Source organism: Mya arenaria, chromosome 8, assembly GCF_026914265.1.
Source record: "Mya arenaria isolate MELC-2E11 chromosome 8, ASM2691426v1".
Lineage (NCBI taxonomy): Eukaryota > Metazoa > Mollusca > Bivalvia > Myida > Myidae > Mya > Mya arenaria.
The window spans coordinates 11,185,015-11,200,228 of NC_069129.1; the positions used below are offsets into that span (position 1 = coordinate 11,185,015).

Here is a 15,214-nt window from a genome sequence, read left to right on the forward strand (position 1 = left end):
GAGCTAACCGCGTTCAGCTTCATAAGTGTTGATCACTTCCGGTAAAATGTCAACGGAAGAAAATTTAGGAGAGAACAGCGGAACAGCTTCTAACACGAATGAGACCGTGGCTGCAGCATCTGCAGATATAGAACAACCATCAAGCCCTACTCTGACTAAGACAAAAAGTAAGATTTATTGAATTTCGTTAAGAACATTTAGTATTTTCGCAATCGGAAGTAAATCGCAAACTAAGTTTTCACATTGCAAACACCTGACTCAGATCCTGAGTGTGATCCCTGCCAATTGCCACCACTCCCCCCATCACTGGGACATCCATGGTAAGGCCCATTCCCAGCTGTTTTCTGCGTAAAAACAAAAACCAACCCACTCACTCGGCACTGCCAGGGCACCTGAAAGGTAAAAACACGGCTCATTTCTCCCGCTATTTCCAATATAACGCCGGACCTGGGGGGGGGATTACAATTGAATGTTGGTTCCCGGTTGTTTTAAGGTATCCATAAAATTCCAACGTGTACTGTTCATCTGGTGAGACATTAGCTGGGTTTTGGTTATACTTGTACATTCAGTATGCTTGACTCCAGTACTTAACAACTTATTTATTGTACTCGGGAACCAGATTCAACCAGAATAATTCTATTGTAATCAGATATACTAGGGTTTTCACATGAGCCAGGTTCTGCAAAAGAAGGCCAGGATGCTAAGGGCACATTGTATCGAGTTTGCAGATGTTTGAAATGGGTTTTCATGTTTTCAAAATTTTCCCACTCCTTACATCATACTCTTACGAAACTTATTAACTTATTGCCAGCTCCTTCAAGAATTTGACAAAATGCTCCAGGTACACAACTGCAAAAGTTGCCTGTCTTATGCCTTTAATTCTATGAAGGCAAGAGGTTGCACATAATGCTTCCATAATTCTTGAGTTAAAACAGACAATTTATCCCATAACAGATATGACCATGACAATGCAGCTATAATCAACAAATCGATGAACTTGAAAGACCAGGTCAATGGATACTTAAATTGGCCAATCTGAAATGGGCCGTCTGAATTTGCTGTATGGGACGATCTGTTTGTACTAATTTCAGTGATGCAATTATTTTTCTATTCCAGTTGATGTATTACTTAAAGCGGCAGGGGATGCTCCTATCATGAAGAAGAAGAAATGGACAGTCGATCGCAACAAGAAAGTGGCATATATAACAGCCTTCATCAGCAAGGCAATCAAACTAGAGCCGGGGGAATCTCTGGTAAGAATTTTCGTAACGTTATAGTGATTATACTGACATATTCAGTGATTATACTGATATCACTGTATCATATTTTATATTTATAAATGTAAAAGATACAGTAAGAGTTTTTCTTCAAAAATGTTCTCTTACAGACGAAAGAAGCCGTTCCTCTAGGACCAACACCAATTTTGTCCGAGGCCAAGGATAAAATTGGTGCTCGTCCTAGCGAAACAGTTTCTTACGTCTGTAAGAAGACACATTTGAAGAAAAAAAGAGTAACTGTATCTGACTTATACGATGTTAAGCGTATTGCATACATTAGTGAGCAAATAACAAATAAATAAATACAGGTTTATAAATAGAGATATTCCTGAAAGATAAACATCACATTATTTTTATGGCCTTTCTAAATACAATATATCGGCTAATGGGATTACTTGAAATCTCGTGCACGGTCAGCTTACAACCATAAGAAGACACATTTTCAATAGCTCTGCTGGGGGTATAGTTGTATAAGTATAAATAACATCCAATAGACCAGTTTAAATTCTATTTAAGACATTTTTGTTCATAGAAACTTGGTTTAACATTTGAAAGCAACCTACTTTAAGAACATGCACCAATTTCTCAAACAAAATCAAGCCCCTTATAACAGGATCAAGGTTAGCATGCCATTTTTGTTTTGGTATAATGTGTATCTTATTCTCATTCTGAAGAGTTCAAAAATGTGAATCATGATAAACATCTTTTCAGTTAGTAAAATCAAATTGAAGCAAGTAATTTGCCTAAATTAAGCTTGTCATGCTTACGATTTTTTGAGAAATTGGGGCCTGGTCACATTATTTGACTTACAGATTTACTTTATATATTAAATGTTGTTACTTATAAGCCAGTGTGTCACTTAGAGCATTTGCTTTCAATAAGTTTGCAATATACATGAAAAGTGTAAGAAATAGTTAGGTTTTTCTTCTATAATTCCAAGCTTATAACAGTCGTTCTTATATACAAATCTATGGCTGTTGGTTTTGTTTCACTGATCAGTATGACTTATATGGCGTGGTGCCAGACAAATGTCTCCCGGCCCACTATGGCGCTCTTGTCAGAAACAGTTACTCTAAAAATGAAAGGGAGGAAGTCATAATAGGAAATAACAATCATTCTTTAGTTAATACAAATTTCTTTTTGTTCGCTTGTGACGAAAGCTGATAGCTTATAGATTCCCTCCCGAGTTAGTTTCCTTGGTATAAGCCAGTACTGGTGTCCATTTTGAGAGGTTGCGAGAAAGAACCCTTGGTGGGGATCGAACCAACAACCTCTTGGGTGATAGGTGGATACCTATACCACTAGACCACTCTCGTCTGTATTTTCTATCATAGTTTTGTTTGAGATTTTTTTGTCTTTCCCTTCAGTTTCTCTATGTGAACCAGTCATTTGAGATTTTCTTGTCTTTCCCTTCAGTTTCTCTATGTGAACCAGTCATTTGCTCCACCACTAGACACTGAAGTTGGAACAGTTTTTGATGTAAGTATACACTAATTGTTCATAATATGTGAGTAGTCTACGTTGTATTCATAAGGAATGTGGACAATATGTTTTCTTTTCATTTTTATATGCATGATTATAAAACAAGACATATTTTAGTTTTACCTGGTGGCGTCTGGTATGTTCTCTGCTCAATAACTTTAAAAGCCTTTTGTCCAATCATCACCAAATTTGGTCAGAATGTGTATTGGCATAATATCTTGAATTAGTTCAATAACCAGCCATATCGCTCTAGTTAGGCAAAAGTTATCACCCTTTAAATATATAAATTACCTGAAATGGTCTAGTCCGATCAATAACTACAGAAGCCTTTGTCTAATAATAATCAAATTTGGTCAAAATGTGTATGGGTATAATTTTTTGGACAAGATCGATAACCAGGTATATCATTTTAGTCACTCAACAGTTAAAGCCTTTTTATTGTAGAAATTAACCTAGATCTGTCTTGTGTCATCATTATTTTTAGAATCCATTGTACAATCTTCACCAAATTTGGTCAAGATGTGTATGGGCATAATATCTATGATGACTTTGATAGCCAGCCATAATGCTTGATTCTTTCAAGAGTTATCACCCTTTAATAGTAAAAATGACCCAAAAATGGTATTGTCTAATCAATAACTTAAGAGGCCTTTGTCCAATCATCATTTAATTTGGTCAGAATGTGTATGGATTTTTATCGCCATATCGCTTGAGTCACTCAAGGGTAATCACTGTTTAATTGTATTTATTACCTCAGATTAGTCATGTCTAATCAATTTCTTTAGAAGCCTTTTGTCACGTAATGCCACCGCTCACTTAACTTTCGTGATAGTTCGTTCAGTAACCAACCAACAACTGTTCAAGTGTTCTAAGTCTTTATTGTTCCACGTTCTTTCTAAGTATAATAATCAGTATATAATACAGCATGACATTTAAGGTAATCCCACATCCTAACTGCCGTGCATTAAGGACCCAAGGCCGCGTTCCTTGCCTGGCCTAACCAACTCTGTTTTCACATCCCAAATCATCTCTCTTATACTAATTTGTTGTCTGAATATGACAGCTTTACAACCCAAGGAATACACGTTTTTGTAATTAACATGACCATTTTGTACATTTGTACCAGGTCGGCTATCAACCATTTTCATATTCAAATGACAATCAAATATGCCCTACATTACTAAACATACAGTATGTAGACACATATCCATTTAATTAAATCTTAATTATATCTTAAATATAACGTATTACGTCACATTCTATAGTAACTCTGTTACGTGACACTTTTCCCAATCATCAAATTTGGTAATGACTTCAAGTATCCGACGTACAATATAGGTTGTCATTGATTGAGATGTTAAATTAAAAAATGTAAAATTCTGGTGCCTGATGGACCCATATCAGTTTGGTATCAATTGAAAGGGTGTTGCTTGCTGATAACAAATATATGTAAAATAAATGACAGAAAATATAATCATTGATCAAGTTATTCCAGTTGATATTTTTGTTCTTTAATTATCTCTATACTGCAATATTTTAAGGTAAAAGAAGTTTGAATTTTTTTTTACATATGTTCTCTCCTGACACATGAAACCATTTGTATTAAATGACATCAAAATAATATGGATTGACCATCACATTATTGAGTTTTAGATGCCTAAAGATGAACACCAGCCGTGATGTACACAATTTTAATTGTGGTAAAGAGTGAAGTCAAAAGCTACTATGATAGTTAAGCTTTTAAAATTCCATTTTGCTGCCCACCACTGGTATAGGTGTCAGCCTGGCACACCAGAGGAAGTGGGTTCAATTCCCACCAGTGGTATAGGTGTCAGCCTCGCACACCAGAGAAAGTGGGTTCAATTCCCACCAGTGGTATAGGTGTCTGCCTCGCACACCAGAGGAAGTGGGTTCAATTCCCACCACTGGTATAGGTGTCTGCCTCGCACACCAGAGGAAGTGGGTTCAATTCCCACCAGTGGTATAGGTGTCAGCCTCGCACACCAGAGAAAGTGGTTTAATTCCCACCAGTGGTATAGGTGTCAGCCTCGCATACCAGAGGAAGTGGGTTCAATTCCCACCAGTGGTATAGGTGTCTGCCTTGCACACCAGTGGAAGTGGGTTCAATTCCCAACAGTGGTATAGGTGTCAACCTCGCACACCAGAGGAAGTGGGTTCAATTCCCACCAGTGGTATAGGTGTCGGCCTCGCACACCAGAGGAAGTGGGTTCAATTCCCACCAGTGGTATAGGTGTCAGCCTCGCACACCAGAGAAAGTGGTTTAATTCCCACCAGTGGTATAGGTGTCAGCCTCGCATACCAGAGGAAGTGGGTTCAATTCCCACCAGTGGTATAGGTGTCTGCCTTGCACACAAGAGGAAGTGGGTTCAATTCCCAACAGTGGTATAGGTGTCTGCCTTGCACACCAGAGGAAGTGGGTTCAATTCCCACCAGTGGTATAGGTGTCAGCCTCGCACACCAGAAGTTGTATGTTCATTTCCCACCAGTGGTATAGATGTCAGCCTCTGACCCAAGTAGTTGTGGAATCGAGCGCCACTAGGGGGTACTTTCTCATGGCTTCAGTACTGGTTTGTTACCCAGGCAACTGAATGAGTCATATCAGATTTCAGCTGCCTTCACAATAAAGCTAAAATTAGTTAGTATTATCTTATTGCCTTCAACGTTTGTATTCTTTTTAGCTCCACTGGCCGAAGGCCATGGAGCTTATGTCGTCACAGATTGTCCGTCGTGAGTGCGTGCGTGCGTGCGTGCGTGCGTGCGTGCGTAAACTTTTACTTTAAACGACATCTCCTCTGAAACTGATAAGCGGATTTTTACAAAACTTCACAGGAATGTTCCTTTGGTGGTCCTTTACCAAAATTGCTCAAATGGTTCCGGTCCATTGCACAATATGGCCGCCAGAGCTAAAAATAGCAAAATCTTTAAACGACATCTCCTCTGAAACGGTTCGGCAGATTTTGATGAAACTTGACAGTAATGTTCCTTGGGTGGTCCTTTATTAAAATTGCTCAAATGGTTCTGGTCCATTGCACAATATGGCCGCCACAGCTAAAAATAGCAAAATCTTTAAACGACATCTCCTCTGAAACGGATAGGCAGATTTTGATGAAACTTGACAGAATTGTTCCTTGGGTGGTCCTTAACCAAAATTGCTCAAATGGTTCCGGTCCGCTGCACAACATGGCTGCCAGGGCAAAAAAAAGAAAAACCTTTAAAGAACATCTTCTCAGAAACCGATGATCAGATTTTGATGAAACTTAACAGAAATGTTCCTTGGATGGTCCTTTATCAAATTTGCTTCAATGGTTTCGGTCCACTGCACAAGATGGCCCCCAGAGGTAAAAATAGAAAAACCTTTAAACGACTTCTCCTCAGAAACCGATGATCGTATTGCAATGAAACTTGACAGAAATGTTACTTGGGTAGTCCTTAACCAAAATAGCCCAAACAGTTCTGGTCTGCTGCACAACATGGGCACCAGAGCTAAGAATAGAAAAAAACGTTAAACTACATCTTCTCAGAAACCGATTATCAGATTTTGATGAAACTTTACATAAATGTTCATCGGGATGCCCTTTAACCAAAATTGCCCAAATGGTTCCGGTCCGCTGCACAACATGGAGAGAGTTAAAAATAGAAAAACCTTTAAGGACTTCTCGTCCGCAGTCTTCACGAAAAACATTTTAACCTACTAGCCAGTTGGACTAGCATAATGGCATATTTTACTAGTCCGAATGACAATCTAGTAGTCCGACTATTTTGCCACATTATAAAACTGTATGCTTGAGGTAAATACCTATTTCAATTGAGCAGCTTGCAGTTTGAGTAAACATTTCTTTATTATGATGCTCATGCAGTGATAGGGAGTGACATCCTTCTGTTGGGAATAGTGCTCTTTGTTTTTCAGAACCTATGGGTACTATGTAAAAACAAAAGGCATCTTGCTTGAATAGACTGTAATAATATCAACATGGTTAGAAAAGAAATGCCATGCTTTAATAGCTTTGATTACATTTTACTACTGAATTACCTCCCTTTAATAGAAAAAAAATAATGTCTTAATTTTTCACGTATAGCATCTTTAAATAATTTTTAAACAATAATAATTTATGAGTAAACATATAAGCATAAAGTTCTCACAAAAAGATCAATTTAAAAACCTTACATTTATACATAGGAAAGTATATATAGACTGAACATTAATTTTCGTTTAAGTGACATTCTGAAAGTTTATGAAACAGCTATTTTTAGTAACTTAAATGGCCGAAAAGTGTAAGTAAAACACCAAGTCGATTCTATCTCGTCAGTTCTTGTTCAGGTTAGATATTTGCTTCATAATCTATTCAGATTAAATGTTTATTAATTGTTTAACTTTTAAGCATTATTTTGGGTCGATATTTATAGTTTAAAGGAACAACTTATATCTTAAACAGCGACAACGTGTCGCGAGTGGCAAAAGACCCGACATCACATCAGGAGTGAAAAAAAGATGGTCTTATGCAGGACTAAGTGGATGCGTGTTGAATGCTGCTTGTATAAATATATTTTGATAATCAGTAAGGTGGTCTTTGCTTGAACCTTTTGGCCAGTGGAGCACAGGCACTGATGTGCCTCTTGTTTCTATTTTCAGTGTTTTGGCAGTGATGGAAAATTGGTCCTCCACTATTGTAAGACTCAGGCATGGGGTTGACACATAGATTGGAAAAAAGACAGAGACATTTCTCAATTTCTGTGATAATATTTTATGTTTTATGGTTACCACTACCTTATACATGACATAGGAGTGAATAGTTTATCATGCCTGTATTGGACATAAAAAACACAACAAAAACAGGTGCCTCTGTTGGAAAAAGGGACTCTTCGAGGCTTGTATTCAGAATGTTTGTGTCAGACCTATTATTTGGATGTTTGGAACAAAGTCAAAGTAACATTGATTGGGTTAGCGCAGTGGTTAGCCAACTAGCTTCTCACCATGGCAACCCAGGCTGGACTTTCAGTCTGAATTGTATATTAGTTTGGTTAGTGGTCACCAACCTGACAAATGGGTTTTCTCCTGTACTTTGGTTTTCCCCACAATACAAGATCACATTTGACTTAGTATAAGTTATCGTAACTTTCTTCACAATCGCTGTAACGTATTTAATGTTTAAATTATTATTATTATTATAACTGTGTACATGTATGCAATACAGTGCAACAGGGATACAAACAAAACAGTTTGCTAATGTGAGCGACTTTTTGCCTTAACCAAACTAGAACTGGTCATATGGTTATGGTTCAATAAATCAATTTTATGCGCTATGTCCTGTTTTACTAATATGATATGTTAACTGTTGATTAAATATTGTATTTCAAGAATAAAGATAAATTTGAAATTTGTGTTGTTTAAATAAACTTATTTATAAAAATGAGATTTCTTTGCTACGCCTAGTCTAAGCTTGTTGGGTATGTGTGCAACTGTCAACATCCCCTGACATCAGCTTAAGCAAGTTTCATTTTACACGAGTCATTGAGACCTGTCAAATGATAGCTGCAACACAGTCAACGCCCCCTGACCCAGCTTAAGCGGGTTTCATTTTACACGAGTCAATGAGATCTGTCCAATGATAGCTGCAACACAGTCAACGCCCCCTGACATCAGCTTAAGCGGGTTTCATTTTACACGAGTCAATGAGATCTGTCCAATGATAGCTGCAACACAGTCAACGCCCCCTGACCCAGCTTAGGCGGGTTTCATTTTACACGAGTCATTGAAACCTGTCCAATTATAGCTGCAACACAGTCAACGCCCCCTGACCCAGCTTAAGCGGGTTTCATTTTACACGAGTCAATGAGATCTGTCCAATGATAGCTGCAACACAGTCAACGCCCCCTGACCCAGCTTAAGCGGGTTTCATTTTACACGAGTCAATGAGATCTGTCCAATGATAGCTGCAACACAGTCAACGCCCCCTGACATCAGCTTAAGCGGGTTTCATTTTACACGAGTCAATGAGATCTGTCCAATGATAGCTACAACACAGTCAACGCCCCCTGACCCAGCTTAAGCGGGTTTCATTTTACACGAGTCATTGAAACCTGTCCAATTATAGCTGCAACACAGTCAACGCCCCCTGACCCAGCTTAAGCTGGTTTCATTTTGTATGAGTCTTTGAAACCTGTCCAATAATAGCTGCAACACAGTCAACGCTTCCTGACCCAGCTTAAGTGGGTTTCATTTTACACGAGTCAATGAGACCTGTCCAATGATAGCTGCAACACAGTCAATGCCCCCTGACCCAGCTTAAGCAGGTTCATTTTACACGAGTCATTAAGACCTGTCCAATGATAGCTGCAACACAGTCAACGCCCCCTGACCCAGCTTAAGCGGGTCTCATTTTACACAAGTCATTGAGACCTGTCCAATGATAGCTGCAACACAGTCAATGCCCCCTGACATCAGCTTAAGCGGGTTTCATTTTACACGAGTCATTGAGACCTGTCCAATGATAGCTGCAACACAGTCAACGTCCCCTGAAATCAATCAGCTTACGCGGGTTTCATGTTACATGAGTCAATGAGACCTGTCCAATGATAGCTGCAACACAGTCAACTCCCCCTGACCCAGTTTAAGCGGGTTTCATTTTACACGAGTCATTGAAACCTGTCCAATTATAGCTGCAACACAGTGAACACCCCCTGTCCCAGCTTACGCTGGTTTCTTTTTGTATGAGTCTTTGAAACCTGTCCAATAATAGCTGCAACACAGTCAACGCCCCCTGACCCAGCTTAAGCGGGTTTCATTTTACACGAGTCAATGAGACCTGTCCAATGATAGCTGCAACACAGTCAACGCCCCCTGACCCAGCTTTAGCGGGTTTCATTTTACACGAGTCAATGAGATCTGTCCAATGATAGCTGCAACACAGTCAACGCCCCCTGACCCAGCTTGAGCGGGTTTCATTTTACAGGAGTCAATGAGACCTGTCCAATGATAGCTGCAACACAGTCGACGCCCCTGACATCAGCTTAAGCGGGTTTCAATTTACACGAGTCAATGAGACCTGTCAAATGATAGCTCAACGCAGTCAACGTCCCCTGACCCAGCTTAAGCGGGTTTCATTTTACACGAGTCATTGAGACCTGTCGAATGATAGCTGCAACACAGTCAACGTCCCCTGACATCAATCAGCTTAATCAGGTTAATTTTACACGAGTCAATGAGACCTGTCGAATGATAGCTGCAACACAGTCAACACCCCCTGACCCAGCTTAAGCGGGTTTCATTTTACACGAGTCAATGAGACCTGTCCAATGATAGCTGCAACACAGTCGACGCCCCTAACATCATCTTAAGCGGGTTTCATTTTACACGAGTCAATGAGACCTGTCCAATGATAGCTCAACGCAGTCAACGCCCCCTGACCCAGCTTAAGCGGGTTTCATTTTACACGAGTCAATGAGACCTGTCCAATGATAGCTGCAACACAGTCAACGCCCCCTGACATCAGCTTAAGCGGGTTTCATTTTACACGAGTCAATGAGACCTGTCCAATGATAGCTGCAACACAGTCAACGCCCCCTGACCCAGCTTAAGCGGGTTTCATTTAACACGAGTCATTGAGACCTGTCCAATGATAGCTGCAACACAGTCAACGTCCCCTGACATCAATCAGCTCAAGCGGGTTTCATTTTACACGAGTCATTGAGCCCTGTCGAATGATAGCTGCAACACAGTCAACGTCCCCTGACCCAGCTTAAGCGGGTTTCATTTTACACGAGTCATTGAGACCTGTCCAATGATAGCTGCAACACAGTCAACGTCCCCTGACATCAGCTTCATTTTACACGAGTCAATGAGACCTGTCCAATGATAGCTTCAACACAGTCAATGCCCCCTGACCCAGCTTAAGCGGGTTTAATTTTACACGAGTCATTAAGACCTGTCCAATGATAGCTGCAACACAGTCAACGTACCCTGACATCAGCTTCATTTTACACGAGTCAATGAGACCTGTCCAATGATAGCTGCAACACAGTCAAAGTCCCCTGACATCAGCTTAAGCGGGTTTCATTTTACATGAGTCAATGAGTCCTGTCCAATGATAGCTGCAACACAGTCAACGCCCCCTGACCCAGCTTTAGCGGGTTTCATTTTACACGATTCAATGAGACCTGTCCAATGATGGCTGCAACACAGTGAACACCCCCTGACATCATCTTAAGCGGGTTTCATTTTACATGAGTCAATGAGACCTGTCCAATGATAGCTGCAACGCAGTCAACGCCCCCTGATCCAGCTTAAGCGGGTTTCATTTTACACGAGTCAATGAGACCTGTCGAATGATAGCTGCAACACAGTCGACGCCCCCTGACATCAGCTTCATTTTACACGAGTCAATGAGACCTGTCCAATGATAGCTGCAACAATGTCAACGCCGTCTGACACCAGCTTAAACGGGATTCATTTTAAATGAGTCATGAATACATATCTTATGATATGTGCAACGCAGTCAAAACCCCCGACACTGGGTTAAGCGGGTTTCATTTTACACTAGTCATGAAGACATACCCAATGATACGTGCATCACAGTCAACGCCCCCGACATCGGGTTAAGCGGGTTTCATTTTACACTAGTCATGAAGACATATCTAACGATATGTGCAACACAGTCAACGCCCCTTGATCCGAGTGTACGTGAGTTTCATTTAACACTAGTCTTGAAGACATATCCAACGATATGTGCAATAGAGTCAACGCTCCCTGATACCGGGTTAAGCGAAATTCATTTTACGCAAGTCAAGAAGACATATGTAGTTATATGTGCAACACAGTCAATGCTCCCTGACACCGGGTTAAGCGAGTTTCATTTTACACTAGTCAAGAAGACATATCTAAGGATATGTGCGACACAGTGAACGCCCCCTGACACCGGGTTAAGCGGGTTTTATATTACACTAGTCTTGAAGACATATCCAACGATATGTGCAATACAGTCAACGCTCCCTGACACCGGGTTAAGCGAGTTTCATTTTACACTAGTCTTGAAGACATATCTAACGATATGTGCAATACAGTCAACGCCCCCGACACCGGTTTAAGCGGGTTTTATTTTACACTAGTCTTGAAGACATATCTAAGGATATGTGCGACACAGTCAACGCCCCCTGACACCGGGTTAAGCGAGTTTCATTTTACACTAGTCTTGAAGACATATCCAACGATATGTGCAATACAGTCAATGCTCCCTTACACCGGGTTAAGCGAGTTTCATTTTACACTAGTCAAGAAGACATATCTAAGGATATGTGCGACACAGTCAACGCCCCCTGACACCGGGTTAAGCGGGTTTTATTTTAGACTACTCATGAATACATATCTAACGAGATTGCAACACAGACAACGCCCCCCCCCCCCCGGCACCGGGTTAAGCGGGTTTCATTTAAGGTCTAGTGGTACAGTTAAGTATCCGCCTCTCACCCCAGAGGACGTGCGTTTAATCCACACAAGGGTGAGAATCATCAAATTATAAAGATGTCCACTTCTTACCAAAGAGGTTGCTGGTGGCCATCTCTCTCCCCAGAAGTTAAGGGTGCAATCCCAGTAGGGAAAGAATTTTCTAGTGGTATAGGTGTCTTCCTCTAACCCTAGAGGTTGTGGGTGTAATCCCAACTAGGGTTAGAAACGTCAAACTGTACAGTAGTCCGCCTCTCAAACCCGAGGTCGTGGGTTCTATTCCCACTATGATGAGAATTGTCAAGTGTAACAGGTATCCAGCTCACCACAGAGGTAGTGGGTTTGATCCCAACAGGGTAGGAATTGTCAAGTGGTATAGGTGTCCACCTCTCAATCCAGAGGTAGTGGGTTCGATCCCCAGCACGGTAGGAATCATCAAGTGGTAAAGGTGTCCACCACCCGACCCAGAGGTTGTGGGTTCGATCCCCACTATAGTAGGAATCCCTAAGTAGTATAGTTGTCCACCTCCTGACCCAGAGGTAGTGGGTTCGATCCCCACCATGGTAGAAATCCTTGAGTGGTATAGTTGTCCACCTCCCGACCCGGAGGTAGTGGGTTCGATCCCCACTATAGTAAGAATCCTTAAGTGGTATAGTTGTCCACCTCCCGACCCCCGACCCAGAGGTAGTGGGTTCGATCCCCACCAGGGTAGGAAACCTTAAGTGGTAAAGGTGTCCACCTCTTACCCTAGTGATTGTGGGATTGAGCCCAACCAGGGGGTACTTTCTCATGGATTTAGTACTGGTTTGTTACCTAGGCAACTGAGTGATTCATATAAGATTTCAGCTGTCTTAACAATGAAGATAAAGTAAATAAGTATAAACTAATTGCCTTAATCGTTTGTATTCTTTTTTTTCTTTTTTCAGTGTTTTGGCAGTGATGGAAAATTGGTCCTCCACTATTTTAAGGCTCAGGCATGGGGTTGACAATGGATTGAAAACAGAAAGACCCCAGAGGACGTTAATCAAATTCTGTGATAATTTATTTTAAAGTTTATAAGCAACCACTGACGTACTTGCTCTAAGAGAGAATTGTTTATCACGCCTGTATTGGACATCAAAAACAGAAAAACCAGGTTCTCCAAAGTATATGAAAGTAGTGACTATCGGAGGCTTGTTTATGGTCAGTTTGACTCAGAACTACAAGGTGCATGTTATGAATCAAAGTCAAAATGAAGTGCAAGTCCGAATGTGAGTCAAGGATAGTGAGACAATGCTTGTTGCCATGGTTCGAGAAATTTGTCTGGCTTGCCAGCCTTTTCAATGACATTTTATGAAATTATTAATTGAATGATGGCTCAGAATTTGAACGCGGAAAGGGTCTATCAGCCTTTTTACTTGATGTTACTTGGAACATGTCCGCTTTCACCTTAACGGTAGTGACCTGACGGAAAATGATGCTTCTTTGTTTAAGGTATTCAACCCACAAATACCATTTATCTCGTAGCTTCCATGGTTACAATTGACTGGTGCATTACATGTCAATGTGATATTTTCATTCTATATTTTGCTTGGAAATGCACTTGAAAAGCCTTTTTTGCAAGACCTAAAATGCTGTTGGGGTTAAATTAGTTTGTTCAATATAATTTACTTTTCTATTTCTTCTTATGCATATTTTGAAATGTTGTCAAAATATGTTGTGTTACCTATCCTAAAACTTGAATCTATTAACTGTGGGTCGAATACCTTAAATTTTCTTTAAAACCTGTGCTTACATCTTTCGTATTATAAGATTTATGTAACGATGGATTTCGTTGTGAGTTTATTTAATGAACGTTATTTTAATATGTGTGTGTGTGGACGTTGTTTGTTGTATTCTGTGTTTCTTGTAAGCATATGTTTGGCTCTTGTTATTAATCGCCGATCCTTGCGCAATTAACAATGAAGGTAAAATTAATGCAGTGGTTCCAAACTGAGAAGTGCTAATAATAAGCTGCTGAAGTATTGATGCACAGTTTCCACTGCATTGATCACATCGATTAAAACATCCTTTGCATGTTTATTTAACAAAAGTGACTTAATTTGAAGTAGATAATAATTTGTATTTTTTATCACATGCTACATCTTGTTATGGGATTAATATAGCCAACACTTGTTTATCCGTTTAATACATTTGCAAAACAACATTGCTATATTTCTATTGGTTTGAAAATATATCACCCCGCATGTTTGTAAGCAAATTAATTGGCAAAAACAATTGCTTATTGGTATTATTCTGGCAATTCATACGTTTCTTCCTCACTTTGTTTTGACGATAAAGATTTTGAATGTCTCCTTTTGAAGAAGAGGGGGTATATTGCTTTGCACATGTCGGTCGGTAGGTCTGTCCATCGGTAAGCTTGTTCGAGTGATAACTTGACAATTCCAGGATCTATTGTCATATAACTTGATATGAAGGTTTGGCCTGACCAGTAGAAAACCCCTATCGATTTGAGGGGTCATCGGGTCAAAGGACAAGATCACAGTGACCTTGAACAAAAACTCGACAATTCCTGAACATATGGTCATCAAACTTGACATGAAGGTTGGGCCTGACCAGTAGATGACCCCTATAGATTTTAGGGGTCCACGGGTCAAAGTTCAAGGTCACAGTGACCTTTAACGCGAAAAATGACAAAGCTTCTCCAAGTGATAACTCAATAATGCCTGAACCTATGGCCATCAACCATTACATGGAGGTTAGGCCTGGTCAGTAGATAACCCCTCTCATTTTAGGGGTCATCGGGTCAAAGGTTAAGGTCACAGTGACCTTGAATGCAAAGGTATGTTTATGCTGGACCGAAAGTCAAAGTCCCCGCTATTCCATGTACCTTCGGGGGCGTGGTTATAATTGACTGGTGCATAAACTCGCCAAGGGCTCGCTTACTAACATATTTCCTGAAACACCGGTGCAGGGTGCGTTGTTTTGCCACACACGTTAGACCCCCCTCCCACCCATT

General features: G+C 40.4%; 1 protein-coding gene across 2 annotated transcripts; it reads left to right on the forward strand.

Annotated features, from left to right (window-relative positions):
• Nucleotides 1–17: 17 nt before the first annotated feature.
• LOC128242775 (ubiquitin-like protein ATG12) lies at nt 18–13,232 on the forward strand. Of its 2 annotated transcripts, XM_052960090.1 has the most exons (5): nt 18–167; nt 1,117–1,253; nt 2,694–2,756; nt 7,411–7,473; nt 13,205–13,232. In XM_052960090.1, the coding sequence occupies exons 1-4, from the start codon at nt 47–49 to the stop codon at nt 7,468–7,470; spliced, it is 381 nt and encodes a 126-aa protein (XP_052816050.1). In that variant the 5' UTR covers nt 18–46; the 3' UTR covers nt 7,471–7,473; nt 13,205–13,232. The 2 variants fall into 2 exon arrangements, with proteins under 2 accessions (XP_052816050.1, XP_052816049.1); XM_052960089.1 differs by lacking the exon at nt 13,205–13,232 and having other exon boundaries at nt 7,411–8,155.
• Nucleotides 13,233–15,214: the final 1,982 nt, after the last annotated feature.

Bases quoted from the DNA above. Each gene is read 5' to 3' on its own strand.
- LOC128242775 (XM_052960090.1), top strand. From the start codon at position 47: ATGTCAACGGAAGAAAATTTAGGAGAGAACAGCGGAACAGCTTCTAAC. The intron at 1,254-2,693 runs GTAAGAATTTTC...CTTTCCCTTCAG, and splicing joins TAGAGCCGGGGGAATCTCTG to TTTCTCTATGTGAACCAGTC. The intron at 2,757-7,410 runs GTAAGTATACAC...TTCTATTTTCAG, and splicing joins AAGTTGGAACAGTTTTTGAT to TGTTTTGGCAGTGATGGAAA.